General features: G+C 40.6%; 1 protein-coding gene across 7 annotated transcripts in view; it reads left to right on the top strand.

The window, feature by feature from the left end:
• The window catches only part of MON2 (MON2 homolog, regulator of endosome-to-Golgi trafficking), a 171524-nt gene that overhangs the window by 32232 nt on the left and 118861 nt on the right, over positions 1-20431 (top strand). For all 7 annotated transcript variants that reach the window (XM_030548859.1, XM_030548858.1, XM_030548857.1 and 4 more), the window contains 3 exons: positions 128-259; positions 17434-17563; positions 19407-19504. In XM_030548859.1, the coding sequence (XP_030404719.1) occupies positions 128-259; positions 17434-17563; positions 19407-19504 (360 nt within the window). The remainder of the gene's footprint in view (positions 1-127; positions 260-17433; positions 17564-19406; positions 19505-20431) is intronic.

The following is a 20431-nucleotide window of genomic DNA, read 5'->3' as shown; positions in this document are numbered from 1 at the left end:
ATATGGTTGTAGGAAAAAATGAATTTACTGTAGTATATGTGAATGATGTATTTTAAATGTGTGTGTAATCTTGGTATTAAATACCAAGTATAAAATTAATTGTATATATCAAATGATTTCTTCATAGGCTGCAGCTGGAAATATTATTAACATGCTTTGGCAACTGATGGAAAATAGTCTTGAAGAACTCAAATTACTTCAAACAGTTCTTGTTCTTTTAACAACCAATACAGTTGTCCATGATGAAGCACTCTCCAAGGTAGGAATTTGTTTATGTAACTGTGATATTTATTTTAACATGCTAACTTACTTATCTAAATCAGTTCCACTGAAGGAATGTACCTGTTTCCGAAACACAGGCCCTGACTCTGCGAACACTTGTTGAAATATTTAGTCCTTTAGTAAAGATAAAAATACTTTTTATGTAAGAGTGAATACGAAAGGATGCTTTGTCCTTATAAAGAATCTTTAATTCAAACATCACAAAGTACTTTACCAAGGAGGAGGGTAGTATTATTTCATAGAAGAGAAAACTTAAGTATGGAAAAGTTAAGTGAGTTGCTCAAGATGAAATATTCTGCTGTTGTCTGGTTGTATATTGTAACTAACAGGCTTAACTGATCAGGAACTACCACTTGGTGTGATAACCTACTTTACGGGTCAGCAACCTTTCAGAAGTGGTGTGCCAAGTCATCATTTATTCACTCTGATTTAAGGTTTTGTGTGCCAGTAATAGATTTCAACGTTTTTAGAAGGTCTCTCTCTATGAATCTGTAATGTATAAACTAAAATATTGTTGTATGTAAAGTAAATAAGGTTTTAAAATGTTTAAGAAGCTTCATTTAAATTAAAATTAAAATGCAGAGCTCCTGGACCAGTGGCCAGGACCTGGGCTGTGGGAGTGCCACTGAAAATTAGCTTGCGTGCTGCCTTTGGCACGCGTGCCATAGGTTGCCTACCCATGCCCTACTATACTCTGCTGGTGAGAATACTAGAAACTGAAATCTGTTGCATATTTTAAATATTCTTATTTTATAATATGTAGGAGATCAAGTAACAAGTATTTTTTAAATAAGTTAAAAGAAAAATATTTTTTAAAAAGTAATATTGGGAGAAATGTGACTTGCCTTAATCTAGTAAGCATGGTCCACTATCAGTTATTCTTCTTTGGTAGTTGTAACATCAGTGGCAAAGTTCTGAAGAGTAGAACCTGGCAGAATTTTGATAGTTGGGCAGGAGTGTATGCATGCTTGAAATAAGGAAAACCAAAATAAATGCTAAGAGAACAGGTAGATGAGGTAATATCTTTTATTGGACCAGTTTCTATTGGAGAGAGAGAAGCTTTCAAACTTTCACAGAGCTGCTCTTTAGGTGTGGGAGAGGTACTGTCACTGTCACAGCTAAATAGAAGGGTAGAACAGATGTTGCAAGAGAGACCATTCATGGTGAAACGGACAGTTAGCACCTGTACCAAGGACCAAGAAAGGTTAGTGGGTTCCACATTGTTATGAGACAAAGACACTAGATTTATATTAAGTCCATGATTTTTGATATCTAACAAAGTTATGAATTTAAGTTCCTAGACTCATATTTTGAAGGTGGTGTTCTAACTTTCCTTTGAGGATGAGAATTGAAAGGGTAAATATGGAGTGGTTGCTTTGTGAAAATGTTTGCCCGTGGGTGATACGGCATTTGTCTTTTATCATTTTTCTGTGAGAGTTCATTTGATAGCATAGTGATTCTCATTTCACCCACATAGTTGTTACTGGGGCATGGATGAGGTACACCACATGTAGTGATAGACGTACGTAGGACCTATGCATTTTGAAAGGTGCGTAGTGGGTAGTATTGATCATTAATACTATGGGGGGGGGTATAAAGAGGAAAAACTAGAAATACTAGTAAATAAACACAACTGTAATATAGTTGGCATCATAGAGACTAAGTGGGATAATGCATGTGACTGGAATATTGGTATATTGATTGCTCAGCTAACTGGTGATCCACTGGATCATGGTGTACGTGCGAAAGGTCTAGTCAGATGCCTAATGAATCTGCTTATGGTTGACATGCCCAATTCAAAAGCGACATAGCGTATTACAAGTTTCACAGATCCATGTGTTGTCTGAGTTGGAGTTGAAGATTACAGCACACTGCTTTCTTCTTTCTCGCTTTGCTTCCATCCTCTGGATCAAACCACTTCATGTTGAGCTGTCCCCAGTGCCAGATGTTCCTCCAGATTGAATGGAATTCTGCATGCCCCTTCTAGTTGTCTACACTGATGTTGAATGATTTCATATAATTTTTGCACACATTGTGGTACAGTCATAAAGGGCAACTCCGCTTTCTAGTGCCGTCTTGAATCTTGCTGTACAAAATATTCTTGTGGATATAGTCACCTCCCATTCTCCTGACATGACTGAGCCATTGCCACCCCTTCTTCTTGATAGTATTTTCTAAGTGTGTCAATCCTGCATGCTTCAGCACCTCTGTGTTTGGTATTTTGTCTTCCCACTTTATTTCCAGAATATTACACAGGCATCTCATATTGTTCAGTCTCCTAATGTGTTTAGTATATGTTGTCCATGTTTCTGAAACGTAGAGCAGGAATGACAGCACTCAAGTCTCATAGATCCGTATCTTCACCTTAGTTGATAATTTGCTGTTATTCCATGCACGTTTCTGTAATATCTTGAAATTCTTAGCTGTTTTTCCAATTCTGTTAGTTCAATCTGAGGATCAAGTTTCCTGCTGATCATAGAACCCAAGTAGCAAAAGCTGTCAATGATGCAAAGAGATTTATGCTTCGGCGTAATGTCGAGCACTGGTTCTTCCACCCCTTGGTATATGATCACTGTCTTCTTGAAACTGATTGTCATCCCAAAGCTCTTGCATGGTGCAGAAAATCTGCCCAAGAGATTTTGCAGAGGAGAAAGTCAAGAAGGTCAGGCAGAGGAAAAGAAGGAAGGATCAAAGATGGATACACTTGCACTGAGGTTCAGATGGCAATAGGAGACAAACTTGTTGAAAATCTCTGGGTAAGGATAAAAGGGGTAAAAGACAAGGGTGATGTCATGGTAGGGGTCTACTGTAGAGCATATAACCAGGAAGAAGAGGTAGTTAAGGCTTTTTTTAAACAACTAACAAAATCATCCAAAGCACAGGATTTGGTAGTGATGGGAAACTTCAACTGCCCAGACATCTCTTGGGAAAATAATACAGCAGGGCACAGATTATCCAACAAATTCTTGGAAAGCTTTGGAGAAAGCCAGTAGAGGAGAGGCTGTTCTAGATTTGATCTGGACAGATAGGGAGCAACTGATTGAGCATCTGAAACTGGAAGGCAGCTTAAATGAAAATGACCATGAAATGGTAGAGTTCATGATTCTAAGGAATGGTAGGAGAGAAAATAGCAGAATAAAGATAATGGATTTCAAAAAGGCAGTCTTTAGCAAACTCAGGGAATTGGTAGGTAAGATCCCATGGGAAGCAAGTCTGAGGGGAAAAACAGAGAGTTGGCAGTTTTTCAGAGGGACATTATTAAGGGGCATAAGAGCAAAATATCTTACTGCTTAGGAAAGATGGGAAATATGGTAAGAGACCAACCTGGCTTAACCAGGAGGTCTTCAATGATCTGAAACTCAAAAAAGAGGCCTACAAAAATTGGAAACTAGGTCAAATTAGGAAGACTGAATATTTTAAAAAGCACAAGCATGTAGGGACAAAATCAGAAAGGCCAATGCACAAAACAAGATTAAACTAGCTAGAGCAGGGGTGGGCAAACTTTGGCCTGCGGCCGGATCTGGCCCACCAGCTGTTTTAATCCAGCTGTTGAGCTCCCACCCCGGAGCAGGATCTGGGGCTTGCCCCGCTCCGGCCTTAGAGCAGGGTCAGAGGCCGCTCCACATGGTTCCTGGAAGCAGCTGAATGTCCTCCCTCCGGCTCGAACATGTAGAAGCAGCCAGGGGCTTTGCTGTGCATGCTGCCCCCACCCCAAGTGGCACTCCTGCAGCTGCCATTGGTCGGGAACCATGGCCAATGGAAGCTGCAGGGCTGGTGCTTGCAGATGGGGCAGCATGCAGCAGAGCCACCTGGTCGCAGCTCCATATAGGAACTGGAGGGGAGACATGCCGCTGCTTTCAGAAGCTGCTTGAGGGAAGCGCCTTCTGGAGCCTGCACCCCTGAGCCATCCCCCCATGTCCCAACTACATGCCCCAGCCCTGATCCACCTCCTGCCCTCTGAACCCTTTGGTCTCAACCTGGAGCACCCTTCCACAACCCAAACCCCCCATCCCCAGCACCACTCCAGAGTCTGTACCCACAGCCGGAGCCCTCCCCCCCCACACACACCCTGCTCCAGCCCGGAGCCCTCTCCTGCACCCTGAACCCCTCAGTTCTGGCCCTACGTCAGAGCCTGCACCCGCACCCCAACCCCAATTGCATGAGCATTCATGGCCCACCATAACATTTCTATACTCAGATGTTGCCCTTGGGCCAAAAAGTTTGCCCACTTCTGAGCTAGAGATACGAAGGGTAACAAGAACACATTCTACAAATACATTAGAAGCAAGCAGAAGACCCAAGGATAGGATAGGCCATTACTCAATGAGAAGGGGAAAGAAAATAACAGAAAATGTAGAAATGACAGAAGTGCTCAATGACTTTTTTGTTTAGTTTTCACCAAAAAGGTTAGTAGAGATAGCACATTTAAGAGAGTGAACACCTGTGAAAATGAGGTAGTATCTAAAGCTAAAATAGTGAAAGATCAAATTAAAAATTACTTCAAGTTGTCATTGCTTGATGAAATATGTAGAACACTCAGGGAGCTGACTGAGGCGATATCTGAGCCATTAGCGATTATCTTTGAAAACTCATAGCAGACAGAGATTCCAGAGGACTGGAAGAGGGCAAATATAGTGCCAGTCTATAAAAAGGGAAATAAGGACAACCTGGGGAACTACAGATCAGTCAACTTAACTTCAGAACCCAGAGAGATAATGGAACAAATAAGCAAACAGTCCGTTTGCAAACACCTAGGAGATAATAAGGTGATAAGTAATAGTCAACATGGATTTGTCCAGAACGTAATGTCAAACCAATATAATAGATTTCTTTGACAGGGTAACAAGCCGTGAGTATGGGGGAAGTGGCATATGTGGTATATCTTGACTTTCGTAAGGCTTTTGACTCTCTCATAAATTAGGGAAATACATCCTAGATGGAGCTATTGTAAGCTGGGTGCACAACTAACTGGAAAACCACTCCCAGAAAGTAATCAAAAGTGGTTCACAGTCAAGATGGAAGGACATATTGAGTGGGGTCTGTCAGGGATCAGTCCTGGGTCTGGTTTTCTTCAATATCTTCATAAATGATTTAAATAATGGCATAGAGAGTACACTTATAAAGTTTGTGGATGATACCAAGTTAAGAGGAGTTGCAAGTGCTTTGGAGGATAGGATTCAAATTCAAAATGATCTGAACAAACTGGAGAATTGGCCTGCATTTGTCTTTACTGAATTTCATCCTATTTATGTCAAAGTATTCCACCTAGGAAGGATCAGTTGCACACATACAAAATGGGAAATTGCTTCCTAGGGAGGAATACTGCAGAAAGGGACCAAACAGGGATGTAAGAGTTTAACCAGTTAACTGATAACAGAAACCAATAAGCATCAAGCTAAATGATTAAACTCTGCCCAGAGTCCCGCCTGCTGCTCCTGGGATCCTGAGTTCCCTTTAAGCTGTGAGGCTGCACAGCAGCCTATTAAGCGCCACACAGGCACTCAGGGCTGCGTCGGAGAGAGATGCCTCTCCCCTGGCCTGGAGCTGCTGCTGCCAGGGAAGAGGATCCCCAACCCAGTCTCCCTCTGGGCTGCCGGCTCCACACCCGGGCTCCGTCGCACCTGCCAGCCCTGCGCCCAGGGTCCCTGCTGCCGCTCGGGGTCCCTCCAGGTGGGCAGGCAGCCCTGCAACTGAGATCCCTCCTGTGGCAGGGGTCCATCGCAGCAGCTGCACTGCTGCTGCTCAGTATCCGGTGCGGCTGGGGTCCACAATGCTCACCCTGCTGCAAACCTCATGGCTGGGGTCCCTTCGAGCTGCTGGCCCTGTGGCTGGCAGCCAGGACTCCGGAAGTGCTGGGATGCTGACGCGGGAGCAGCAGCGGGGATCCATGCATCCCTAGTTCCCTGGGTAAACATTTAATCCTGTAACTGATAGAATTTTAATCAGTAACATGATTACTGTTTTTACACATTGTTTACATCTCTAATCACAAGCTAAATATGAGACAATAGTGTAATACTGTTGCAAAAAAAGCAAACATCATTCTAGTGTGTATTAGCAGGTGTGTTGTAAGCAAGACACGAGAAGTAATTCTTCCACTCTTCTCACTGATAAGGCCTCAGTGTGAGTATTGTGTCCAGCTCTGGGTGCCACATTTCAGGAAAGATGTGGGGAAATTGGAGAAAGCCCAGAAGAGAACAACAGAAATGACTGAAGTCTAGAAAATATGACCTATAAGAGAAGATTGAAAAAAAAAAGAGTGTATTTAGTCTGGAGAAGAAAAGACTGAGTGGGGGGACAAAACAGTATTCAAATACATAAAAGGTTGTTACAAGGAGGAGGGTGAAAAATTCTTCTCCTTCTGAGGATAGAAGTTGCAATTTAAGACCATTGCTTCAAGGGAGGTTTAGGTTGGATATTAGGAAAAGCTTCTTTATTGTCAGGATAGTTAAGCACCGGAACAAATTGCTTAGGGAGGTTGTAGAATCTCCCTCATTGTAGATTAATTTAGAACAGATTAGATATTAGATAAACACCTGTCAGGAATGGTTCAGTTATTACTTAATCCTGGCTTGAGTGCTGGGCACTGGACTAGATGACCTATTGAGGACCCTTCCAGTTCTGCACTTCTATGATCATAGAGGTTGAGATACGTCTGCACATTTTGCATCTGTTGGTCTGACAGAGTCTGGCACCACTTTGAGTTAGCGGATCCTGGTCGTTGGAGATCTGGCTTCCAATGAGGACTTTGGCAACAAGGTTGGAGTTGAGGGGTTGCTTCAAGACCAGAAGAGGGGGTTCAGGAAAGATTTCTTTCAGGATGTAGTCCCCATCAAGAATGGGTTGTAATTGTTTAATGATTCTGACGGGGTGGGTGACAGCTAGGTGTGTGTGGACGGAGTGTTTTTTCCCACATTCAAAAAGATTCTCTTGGGTTATTTGAGTGACTTGTTCCATAATACAATCTACTTCTCTGGTGGAGTGTCCTTGTTTGGTGAAGTTTGTTTTAAAAGCTCTTCCTCATCTCTGTGAAGCTTGAAAGCTTCTCTGAACAAAAGAAGTTGATCTAGTAAAAGATATTTCCTCACCCACCTTGTCTCCCCATTACTCTAGTCATTTGAACAATTTAATGCAGATCCTAAAAGCTGTAACTCTTTAAACATATTTTCAGATCACCTATAAATATGGTAATATGTATTGCTAATTAATACATACTAAAACATGACCTAATACAGCAAAGCAGCAAGATTCCATGGCTTAATTTGAGAGATTTTAGTCAACTGTATAGGCTGACAGTGCAAGGCCACGGATATTAAATACAAATTCATAGGTGAAATATGTATCAACTAAATAATTATTAAAATTGAAATGATTGTAGTTTCCTATTTTTTATTTAAAATCTTTGAACAATTTTGCCAGTTCACTTTTAGTGACTTTCAGACAGTTGAGAGAACCTAATTCCTGATGTCACAGAAGAAGACTTTTAAATCCATGGCACATCCATACTCCAGGTAGCTACATGCAAAACCTCAAAGCAGTGGGAACAAGCTGGTTACTGCAAGAGCCAGGAATTGCCACTGTAGTGTGAATATGTTTTGCATGTTGGGTCTGGATGTGTCAACTCCAGCAACAAAAAGTTAGTATGTGAGAGTGAAATTCCTTTTGGCATTGTTATTTCATTGGTTTACAGTCTTTTAGTAAGGGTAACCTTGCAGTGACAAATATCTGTAAGATAGCAAAGGTAGCTTATGTAGCAATCACTGGAAAGGCTGAAGTCTCCTCCCGCAAAACTAATTTATACAAAGCTAGTATTGACAAATATTGTTGATGCCGAAGGCAATGGTTACATTTTAAATACCATTGTAGACTTGGAGGAGAGGTAGGCTATGTAAAATTACTAGCAGATCAATTTCTGGCTTCTTGCCACATGTGCAAGCACACGCAAAAAAACTTTTTTAAAATATTGGTATTTAGAATAAGAATTGTTTCTTAGTCTAAATTTTACTATTAGAATATTTATTCCTAACAAAATGCTGTTAAGTACATTAATCATGACAGGTGACTTCATCCAGAAATGTTTACCTACAAAATGAAAGGGTATGGTGTTTTTTTCCCAATCGATTCAATGCACTGGATGGAAGGAAAAAAAATCGGGGTTCTGCTGTTTTAGTCTGTCTTCCTCTGGACTTTAATAACTGGTTTAATTTTAGCTTCTTCCCTTATTCATCTGTTTTTACTGTTCCCCTGTAACAAGAAATTCCTCTCTCTAAGACTACAGAAGTGATTTTTTAAAAAAGGACTATTCTGTTGAGTGATAATCTAGTACTTTAAATCCATTAATCTTGTGCATGCGTGCATGTTTTTATGGCAAAGATATCTGGACCCCAAAACACCTTGAGCTCTGAAATCACAGCCAATACACTGAGAGTTTATCCTGACTAGTATTTTAAAGGAGGCATCCCCCAAAAAACCTATTTCCTAAATAGACCTTGTGTTGGTGGCATGCTTTTGTTTTGAGTTAGAACTGAAATAACATTACAATATAATTTTAAAGATGCATTGTGTTGATGCCACTTTTCAACTGAGACACAAAAATGAGGGTCTTGATTCACTTTTATCTTAATTCCATGGTACTTTTTTCAATAATATGTCTGTTAATCTATGTCTTGGCAAAATTTGGATTGAGGAATTCTGTGTACCAAAACTCCCTTACAGGTTTTTTCTTCACTTTCTATCTAAATAGAATTATAAAAAGCATTCTGAATTGTCTCCTACTCACTGTGCTCTGAAGGCAGAGCATGTGTTAATCTAGTCAATGTCACATTTTTCTGGGGAGTAGAAATTATTAGAATCTTTTTCAAATGCTGTAGATCTGAACAAAAGGACTTCATTCTTTGTCTTTTCCCAGTTTTGCAGAATTGGGAGTCTCCAGTATCCAAGTTGCAAACAATTTAAAAATCATGTTTCTGTGTAATCTATTTTTTCTGTTACAAATAATATCTAAGATTACTGTAACTGAAAGATTAGAGAAACATCTTTCATTATTTTTTCAGTGTACATTGTGCATTTGAAATCACGTGTGTTGACAGAGTGACCACATGGTTGAGTGCCTTAAAGGCTGCATGGGTAATTTTTTTGGGGAGGTGCTCTCTTTTCCCTTAGTGTTTATTTTATGTTTGGATGATTACAGTCCACATGTACACAGGAGGGAACGAAGTAGTGTTATCAGGGGCTTCTAGTGACTGCAGCAGCTGTGGCAGAGTAGCCCATTAAGGCAACTGGAAATTGGATAAATGTTATAAAGAACAGAGCAGAGAGTAATTCAGGATCTGGGGGGCTAGGCAGGGCCACCCAGAGGATTCGGGGGCCTGGGGTCTTCAGCAGTGGGAGGCTCCCACTTCAGCAGTAATTCGGTAGCGGGGGGCACTTCCATTCTGGGACCCGCTGCCGAAATGCCCCGAAGACCCACAGCAGGAGCCCCGCGCCGCCGAATTACTGCCGAAGACCCATGGAAGGACCCCCTGCTGGTGAAGACCTGGAGCAGCAGAAGCTCTGGGGGCCCGGGCCTCGCAAGAGTTTTCTGGGGCCCCTGGAGCGAGTGAAGGACCCCGCGCCAGGGGGCTCCGAAAAACTCTCGTGGGGGGCCCCTGCAGGGCCTGGGGCAAATTGCCCCCCCCCCCCCCGGGCAACCCTGGGGCTGGGGCAAAGTCACTAAAGAAACTGCCATCTTCACCTGCCTGGCCGCCTAAATGGCTAGTTTTAGGAGCAGTTTGAATATTGGCATGGTGACTTGGGAAAATGTAAGATTTGAAGCTACTTTCAATTTATTTTAATTGATAAGATTTGAAGTAATGTTTTCTGTTTTAAGTCTATGCTATTATTGACTTTTTTTGACAATCCCTTGTTGAAAGTTTTCCTTATAAGCAATTCAAAAGATGATATATCTCATTCAGTGCTTTTTAACTTTAGAGTTAATGTATTTAACCTACTTTCCAGTTAGTAATATGAAAATCTATAGCAACACAGACTTTCCATCTTGTAAGAGATTAAACAATTCATATAAGAATTTTATATTGGAACAATTGGTTTCCTGTGGGAAAAAGTGTGTAAGCCCCCAGATATTGATATCAGACATCTCACGACTTGTAGCTTGAAACTATACTCTGGCTGCCTCTAACAAGTTAATTTCCTAGATGATTATTTAAAGGCTTCCTACTTACATGCAGAAGGGTTTAGTTAGCCTGTCCCAGATAACATAGATCATCCAGTGTTTGGTCAGTTTTAGGAGGTTATTAAAATATAAAACTCTCTCATGCCTTCATTTCTGCAGTCCAAGTGACAGATATTGGCACAGAGCAAGGCTGATCAAGATTATTCAAATAGTTTATAAATACTTTTTATAGAGAGAGAAAATGAAATATTATTTTCCGTTCTTTAGGTAATGATTTCACCAAAATTACTTCAAATACCTCTTCAGCACTTCCACAATCTCATTTTTTCCAGACATATATTTTAAAAAATGATAATCTGTGTTGAGAGGTAAAGAAGCCATTGTTGAAAGCGACAATAGAGTTATTCGAACAGAAACCTTTCAGGTAGAGTTTTATTCTTGGTACTTCACGCCCTAATCTATGTCCTAAAGAACAGCAAAGCTGGTTGGCTTTAAGCGACTTCTGGAGTTTCACAAATAATCTCTACTTTTTTTTTATTAATACTACAAAATGTCATATGTTGTTTTCAGCAAGAACAATGGAAATCTGGCATGAATCCATATTCCCCTAAAACAGTCACATACAGTGTAGTTTAGAAGCAGTCGTACTACGAGAGAGTCACTACTGTTGAAGCTAAAATGTGCCCTTAGCATCTTCACTAGATATATGGATGTTATTTTTTTGGTTGACATTGAATGCAACAGCATAGCAATCCCTGTACGAATACGTTATATTGAATCATGCTCCTAGTCTTAACGAGACAAATGTTTCTGAGCCAGCCTCTGGGGGGAATTTACTAATAACTCTTAGTGAGGCATTCCGCTCTTGCCTCACTTAACATCAGTATGTCTAATGTTACTTAGTTATTCCTTATTCTGCTATTACGTTTGTAGTTTTTTCCATTCTCTGGTGAAGGAGTGTGAGACACAAAAGATAGCAGGCCTTAGGAGTTCCTTTTCTGATTTATAACTCTCGGATCCATGTCTTTCCTTGTGGAAGCTGAGATTCAATCTCAAAAGTTCTCCTGTTTTTACAAAATGGATTTTATCCCTATTATTATTATTATTTATCCCTGTATTATTATCTGTTTGTCAGAGATAGTGTTTGAGCAGAAGCAGCATCATTTGTAGGGAAAAAGGAAATCCCTTAAGAGGAGAGAGTGTTAGATGCTGCATCAGGAATATAATAGTTGGACATTCTGTATTTTCCACCAACTGAAATTAAACTGCTGTGTGAATTTTTTAAACAAGAAAACTTATATGCAGTGAGAGGCAACGCGTGGGAGGGGCCATGTTGGTTCATGTGTTTCCCCTCATATTTTTGCCAGGGTTTGCTGTCCCCGCTCGTCACCGCAGGAGCTGGCAAGCTGGGAGCTGTGGCCAATGGGAGAGGCAGCAGCAGACAGCTGGGAGCTGGAGGGAAGGGCTGCTGAGGGTGGAGGTCTGTCGTAGGGGGCGGTCACTTATGCTGTTGGGGAGGCAAATGTTTAAGTTGTGCCCCCTTACTATCTGCAGGCACTAGTCATGTCTGTATGCAGCAGTTACTACACAGTACTTTCTGTTATAACCCACTGTTTTCAGCCTCTCAGATTTATCAGACTAACATTCCTGGTTGACATTTTTCATGCTTGATCTCTATTGGAAGGTGATATTTCTATATCTATGAACAGAGAAGGTTCAGCCATCCTTAAGTGAAAGGAAAGCATATATGAGTAAGAGGTAGGCACTCATATTATGATGGATGCAAATATAAGAACAGAAAATACTTTAACCATTATATTTTTAACAAGAAAGAGTTGACTGAATTGATTGAGTTTTGAAAGTTGCAATTTAGCATTGAAATAGTCCTCACTGAGGAGTTAAGTATAGCCTATTCCAGGAGGAAAATGGTTTTACTTTGATCAAATTATGAGCCTTTGAAAAATCACATCCCAAGCATGTGTATCTTTCTTCATGAAGTTCAGTGGTGCATATGTATACGCATGTAGCTAAGTTAATTGTGCAGGGGAGGGATAGCTCAGTGGTTTTAGCATTGGCCTGCTAAACCCAGGGTTGTGAGTTCAATCCTTGAAGAGGCTGTTTAGGCCAACTGAGGTAAAAATCTGTCTGGGGATTGGTCCTGCTTTGAGTTGTGAGATGACCTCCTGAAGTCCCTTCCAACCCTGATATTCTATGATTCTCAGAGTTCCCAAATAGATAGAATTCCTGTTTAAAATTGGTATCTGGCATTGTGGAAGACTTAGCATCTGGTAAAAGATCTTCCACCTGCTGATTGCTTCCAGTGGTTCCCCAGGCCTAGGGAGATGCCTCAGGGGCTGAGAGCCAGTGTTCTGTTCTTGCTTCTTTCTCTGACTGACTTTCATAGTTTCAAATGTCATCGTATTTTTGAAGCCTGGGAATGGCAGTGGCAGAAATCTGAAAATTGCAATTTGATGTGCAGTAGTCCCCACGGAATAAGGGCATGGGCTTTTTCTGAAGAAAAATAATTTTTGTGTGACCTAGTTAAGAGTGTTTGAAAATCATGTAGCAACCATGCACAATAGATATTTTTGACTCTTTAGTCCTCTAAAGTGCATACTTTTGAATAAATACTGAAGAGCATCACTCATGCAGGCTTAGAAGGGTGAATGGGTTTTGTTGAGTGTGGTTAGCACTGAAATATTTGATGTATTTTTAGCCTCAAAGTTGAATGAGACTTACATTGGCGTGACTAGTGAAGGGTCAGAGACTGCTAGCTGATTTGGTGTATTTACAGTATTTTTTTCTTTGATTTGTGCAAATATTCCCTTTTTTCTAATTACTGGTATCTTGCACAGGTATAGTTGGGATAGCTTTTTGATATTTGTGTATTCAAATTTTTATTATTTAAACTGTATAGTCAAATCTTTGTTTTTTTTAAAGCAAAAAATACCCCAGGTAATTCCTCACAAAAATCTGTGAACATTACATTAAAATAGCAAAGCTGAATATTCAAAAGTTAAGGTTGAATGCATAACCTTAACTCTGTTCCTTGAATCTGTGTATTACAATGCAATCTTAAGTTGCATAAGCACATTGTATTTTCTAAAATTACACACACACAAAAGCTATGTTAAAAGAACACTATAAGGACACAAAGTCAAGTGCTCAAAAGTTAGCGCAAGAATTAAGGTTGCCCATGCAACTTTAATTTATCCCCCTTGTGCATTATGATAGTTTAATTACAGTAACTCGTTGCTTAACCTTGTAGTTATGTTCCTGAAAAATGCTACTTTAAGCAAAACAATGTTAAACTAATCCAATTTCCCCGTAAGAATTAATGTAAATGGGGGGGGGGGGTAGGTTCCAGGGACATTTTTTTTGCCAGACAAAAGACTATATTTTTCTTTATTTTTATATACATACATACACAGGATAAGTTTTAAACAATTTAATACTGTCCACAACAATGATGATTGTGAAGCTTGGTTGAGGTGGTGAAGTCAGAGGATGGTATATTTCCCAGGGAATGTCTTGCTGCTAAATGATGAGCCTCAAGGATTAACACGTTGTTAATGTAGCCTCACACTTTACAAGACAGCACGAATGGAGGGAGGTGAGATGGCATGGTAGAGAGAGGTAGGGGTGTGTGTGTGTGTGTGTGTGTGTGTGTGTGTGCGCGCGAGAGAGAGAGAGACAATCACATGCCATGTGTGAGAGAGATGCACATTGCCCCTTTAACTACAGTGACCCCGCTCTAAGTACACTGCCTTTTTAAGCAGATCAGCAAGTTGAGACAGCAGCTGCTGCCAGTGAGCTCCCTCCGTCCTGAGCCCTGTCCGGTCCCGCCCCGCCCTGTGAAGATGAGGTATAGCAGCGGTGGGGAGAGGTACACCCTGACATTTGCACTCCTCTTCCCCTCCTCCCCCTGCCAGCACAGCAAGCAGGAGGCTCCTGGGAGCAGCTCCAAGGCGGGAGCAGCACATGACAATGTGGGGAGGGACAGCTGATAGCCTGCTGCGTGGCTGCTGCACATGGAACTTAGGGGAGCTGATAAAGGGGCTGCCAGTCCACCCTGCTTCCAAGCCCCCACCAGCTAGCTTCAACAGGCTGCTCTTTCTGCAAGTAGTGGACAAAGCAGGTGGCTGTATAAGGGAGCATTGCACAACTTTGAACAAGCATGTTCTCTGATCAGCCACGTAACAATGTTAACTGGAATAATGTTAAGTGAGGAGTTACTGTATATAATTACGTACTATGCTTTCCACAGGACCCCAGCTTCATTCAGTGTACAGGATGGATGGTGCTCAGAGAATTAAGGTTGTGTAGTACATGAAGCTGTTTCTGTATAACCAGTGCCTTATTTGTTGCTGAATTTGGAAGATTGTGGGAAAAGAAAGAATGGTCTTGAAGTATTGGCAGTCGAATGCTACCCAGGAAACTGAATTCTGTCCTGGTCTCTGCAGCGGAAAATTAGTGGACTTTCTTGACATTTTTGGCTTTAATCTCTTTGCCTATTTCTCATCTATAGAATAGGGATAATACTGTTTCCCTATCTCTTAGGGGTGTTGCAAAGAGAAGTTCATTGAAGTTTGTGAAGCAGTGAGATATTACTGTGGTGGGCACCACAGAAAAGTCTGTGAGGAAATTAGGAATTCTGTACTCTGTGCAGAATTTGGAAGGCATGCAGTAAATATAACATGCTACGTGTTGAATATTGAGCATCCTCCATCCTGTGCACTGAGTGAGGCAGGATCCAGTGGAAAAAAGTCTCATTAAATAACTATATACTATCACAACAATGCATATGCACAAGAGCGCCAAATTAAGGTTGCTTGGGTAACATTTATTCTGGCGTTTCTTAACTTTCTAGTGCTTTACTTTACAAGCTTAAGTCTTACTGTGTCATTTCCTAGTCTTAAAAATCAAACAAAAAAAACAAACAAAAGTGTGTGTGCGTGCGCGCGCATACACACTGAAAAAACAGAACTTCTATCATGTGGAGACACTGACCATTCACATGGTTCACTGGCAGGACTGGAATCTTTAGATGCACAGACCTGTACCGCTAGAGCTAATGGAGTGGAGTAACTGATATCAGTAGCTGGCTGTCTTTTGTGGATGAGACATTAAATGGGGTGGATGGTTGTGATAGGGAAGGCACTTTGCCGTTGGATTTCATGCTGTTTTCTAGGTAGCAGAGGAATGTTGAGAATCAGGAACCCTGGGTTCTAATCCAGGTTCTGGGAGGGAGCATGGTTTAGTAGTTACAGGAGTTTCTTTCCCTGTCTAACCATCTGTTCCCTCTGCCTCTGTATTCCAGTAGCCTCTCTGTGCCCCCTCCTCACTCTGCAGTCTGCCTGTCTTGATCCCTCACGCTTCATCCTGCCTACATCCTGTTTCTTCTCCTCCTTCTGCATTTCTCTCTTCTCTCATCAGCTTCTCTCTGCATCCCCCATTCCTCCCTCTTTTCATTCCCAGCAAGTGGCTTCCTCCTCCTTTTTGGTGCCAGCAGCTGAAGCATGCAAGCAGAGGCAACGGAAGTCTCCCTCCTTTGTTTCATTATATGGTAGGGGTCGGCAGCCTTTGAGAAGTGGTGTGCCAAGTCTTCATTTATTCACTCTATTTTAAGGTTTCGCGTGCCAGTAATACATTTAAACATTTTTAGAAGGTCTCTTTCTATAAGTCTATAATATATAACTAAACTACTATTGTATGTAAAGTAAATAAGGTTTTTAAAATGTTTAAGAAGCTTAATTTAAAATTAAATTAAAATGCAGAGCATCCCGGACCAGTGGCCAGGACCGGGGCAGTGTGGAGTGCCAGTGAATCAGCTCGTGTGCCACCTTCGACAAGCGTGCCATGGGTTGCCTACCCATGTTATATGGCATGGCAGCAACCCCTGGTGGTTAAGAAGAGCAAGTGCAGGGAAGAGCTTGCTTAGCCTTTGGCTGGAGCATGCTCAGTACAGACAGAATATAGCTGTCAAATTCTTAGCTATGGATGACACTGATGCTAATGCCTATAATTTTAAAAGTCTATATTTAGTATCAAGTAGTATTTTCTGGAAACTTTTATATGTGTAGTATCTTATGGTACTGTGTACTAATCTGTGTGTGCCATGTGAACAGACTCCGTAAGTCAATTACAGAAAGAGAAAGCCAAACAAGGTTTTTAAAATATCTGTGCAACTCACAACACATTGCAATGTTGCTATGTTGAAGTGCAACATAAGTGCAAAAACACAGAATAGTAAATTTAATTATAAAATGAATTATTTCAGGAGAAAATAATTTGTCATACAAATGAGAACTTCTATATAAAATACATAGTAAAAAGAAATGATTAAAATATGTATTATTAATGCAACGCAGTGTATTTCTGTGAGAAACATCTTGTGAATTACTGTGATTACTGTGTGAGGTGTTATCACCTTGAAGAGGAACCAACTTCTTACTGTATAGTGTGGTTATAACATCACTTCTCCCTATGGTTTGTATTTTAATTACTTGCCTCAGAGGACTGTGTGATCATGTAATTAGACCATCTCCTAATTCAAGAGGGGCAGAGTTAAGGTTGTGTTTACCTCTTTAGCTTTGGCATTTCCTTTGTGTGACTAACTATATAACCTTAATGTCCTCTCAACATAGTTATTTTAATGGAAAAGTGTTAAATTATATTTTACATGGTCACTTATTGTATTTGAATTGCCTGTAAAATTATTAGTTTTCATTGGCACATCTCTAACTTAGAATGTAGATATTACTGTGTCTAATTTCCATGAGATCATGGGAACAATGAAAATACATTTTTTTCACAGCACAATCTAGAAATTTTTTGTATCAAACTTTAGTTCAGCTTTTCAGATATACAGAAGAATAAAAAAAGTCATCTCTAGGTATCTTGATAAAGTAGAGGGAAAAATATTATGGTTAACTATGCTAAAAAAATATACATTGTATTAACTGAAAATTGTTTGGCAGGCAATTGTTCTTTGCTTTCGACTTCACTTCACGAAAGATAATATCACAAATAACACTGCTGCAGCTACAGTACGACAAGTAGTTACTGTTGTTTTTGAGAGAGTGGTTTTTGAAGACAAACGATACAAAGGTAGATGTTTTCCTTTTGTTTTTTTGTGTGTATTTTAACCTGATTTCTAGAGCTGTATTTAAAAACACAGGAATAGTTACCTTGCTTAGACTCTGAAATATATAAATATATTGAAGAACGGAGTTTCTAAATGCTGCAAAAATTGTAGGCATAGCTCATTCAGTTTTGTTAAGCGGAATACACTTTTACCCCTGTGTTTGTACAGAATCTAATGTAGTGGATCCTTGATCCTGGTAGAAGAGGGGATGAGGATCTCATCAGTCTCTTTATATTGCATAAACAGGCCAGAGTGGTGTAAAGCTCTAAAAGCCAGGACAGAATTTCCCCAATGCAGGGACGTAAGAAAACAGCCTTAAGGCTAGGGTTTGCAAGGCAGTCCTTGAGTGGGGGCTGTGAGGGTAGGATGGTCATGTAGAACTGTGGAGATTGAGTATTTCTGTGAGTCATAGGCAGCTAGGGACAATCTGCTGAAACTTAGGTAAAACTTTAAAACTGTATTATGTTGGAAGGCTGTGTAGTGGCCCAGAATTGGGTGAGCACAAAGGTGGCTTGAAGTTACCATGACTCTTCCTCCTTTGGGCTGTGAATTTGGTGTTTCACAGCACAGAGTCTCACCATGGGCCTCTTAGCACTGCTGTAATACAAAAAACATTACTCTAGTGTTCCTGTTACTCTTGTTACTGCAAAAGAAAATAGGTTAAAATAGCATCTTAAGTAAAATCATAAATAAAAATATATATATATATAGAACTTAGTCTTAGATCATTTATAGTAAATATCTTTAACTAAATTTTGTGAATATGAAGTAACTGACTAAGGAACACCTACCATATATACTCATTTATAAGCTGAATTTTTTTAGTAAAAAAGGGAAGCACCCGAGAAGGGGGTCGGCTTATGAATAGGTGTAGAGTGGGAGAGGTGGGACACAACCCCTCCCCGCAACAGAGGGAGCAAAGAGAGGCAGCACAGCCAGAAGGGAAGAGGCGGATGCCAGAGTCTCTCCACTTCTGGCCACGCTGCTCTCCCACCAGCCTCCGAAGTGGCTGCAGCTCTGGGGCTGGCAGGCTGCAGCTGTGCTGCTTGGCCCCGCCCCCCAGAGCAGGCTGTGGCCACGCTGCCTGGCCCACCGGAGCACGCTGCCCAGCCCACTGGAACATGCTGCGGCCGCGCTACCTGGTCTGGCCTGCCGGAGCAGGCTGAAGCTGCGCTGCCTAGCGTGCCGGAGCAGCTCCAGCCAGGCCAGAGACATCCTCTCCAGATAAGGTAGGAAGAGATGAGATGGGGAGAGTGTGGGGGTCCTGGGCTAGGGGTGGAGTCATATGAGGGGTGGTCACAGGGGTTACTCCCCTGACCCCCAGCTTCTGCTCTCTGCCTTCCTCCTCCCCTCCACCCGCCCCTCCCCCCAAAAATTCCCTACCAGTTCCACCTGGCCTGTCAGGGTAAGCAGCTGGTGCGCTGTCACACTTTGTTTACTTAGGTTTACCTCTATGCCTCCGGACACTCAAGGTAAACAAACCATCTCGGCCTGCCAGCGGCTTATCCTCATGGCCCAGGAGCCAAAGTTTGCTGACCCCCTGAATTATAGGGTCGGCTTATGAACGAGTTGTAAAAATTTTCCATTTTTACTTATCCATCTTGGGGGGAGTTGACTTATAAACGAACTGACTTATGATCAACTATATATGGTATTTTAAAGGAATACTCATTAATAAAAATGAATAAAAATCTGACCTTTATTTTTGAAACTTATTAGTGGAACAATTACCTGTTTGTGCCACTATTTGTCTTATAGGGGTAAATACTTGGTTGTGAACATTTTTTTTTTTTTTTTTAAACACAGATATTATTGAACAACCAGTACAAGCTCCAGGAAACAGTAACAGAAGATCTGTCAGTACTCTGAAACCATGCGCTAAAGATGCATATATGCTTTTTCAGGTATTGGTAGATGTGTTTTAGGATTTGTGCTTAATAACTCTGCAGTTCTGAACAGTTGTTTTTTGTTTCTGAAAAGCCCCGATGAAGTTTCATAACTGAAGTTTTAATTTTTTTATAGTAGAGATGTGGGTCATGTGTTTACCAACAGATATTGAGGAATATTGTATTAGTAAAATTCAGCTATTTGGTAATTTTCCATTGCATAACTAAATTGTTGAAGAGATTATAGTAACGAAGCACTTGTGTGACCAAAAAGGATTTTACCAGTATAGTATCGTATTTTCTTAATTCAGTTTGATAGTCCTTAATAGATTATAATCATATTTGTCTATTCACTAACACATTGCTTATTTGTAGACATTTCCTTTTGGATTCTGTTTTTTGAGCATGCAAGTCATTTTTATGATAAAAGTGCACCCCCCTAGGAATGATATGGACATCATGCCTATTATTAGAGCCCAGAGTTTTCAATCCTCCTTTTGTATGGTTATCATCAATAATGATGTATCCTTTCCCAGAGAAGTGATAGGAAACTGAAGATAGGGTGAATGTTGGGAGACACTTTTAAAATAAGATATGTGGAACTGTCTTATGCATATTGACATGGAGTCATTAGTATAATAATTTCAGGAGCTTGCTTTTTTAATTTTATTTAACCAAATACTAAAAGCTAGATAAAACTAGAGTGTGTTGCATTACTAATTACAATAACACTATGAAGTATACAATGAAAATGATCCATACAATATTTGTTACAGCAGTCAGAAGCTTGCTGATTTATCTGACCTGTTGATTAAGATGTTTTGTTTACTTCTGCTTTCAAAAGACTTATGTGCAGTATTTGTTTTGTTCGTACCATCATATTATTCTTGTTCTGTATTTGGTATGTATACAGATGTATTCATATATTTAAGGGGAAAAGTTAAC

This window comes from Gopherus evgoodei, chromosome 1 (assembly GCF_007399415.2).
Source record: "Gopherus evgoodei ecotype Sinaloan lineage chromosome 1, rGopEvg1_v1.p, whole genome shotgun sequence".
NCBI lineage: Eukaryota > Metazoa > Chordata > Testudines > Testudinidae > Gopherus > Gopherus evgoodei.
The sequence above is the reverse complement of the archived record's forward strand: the minus strand, read 5'-3'. Positions and strand labels throughout refer to the sequence as shown.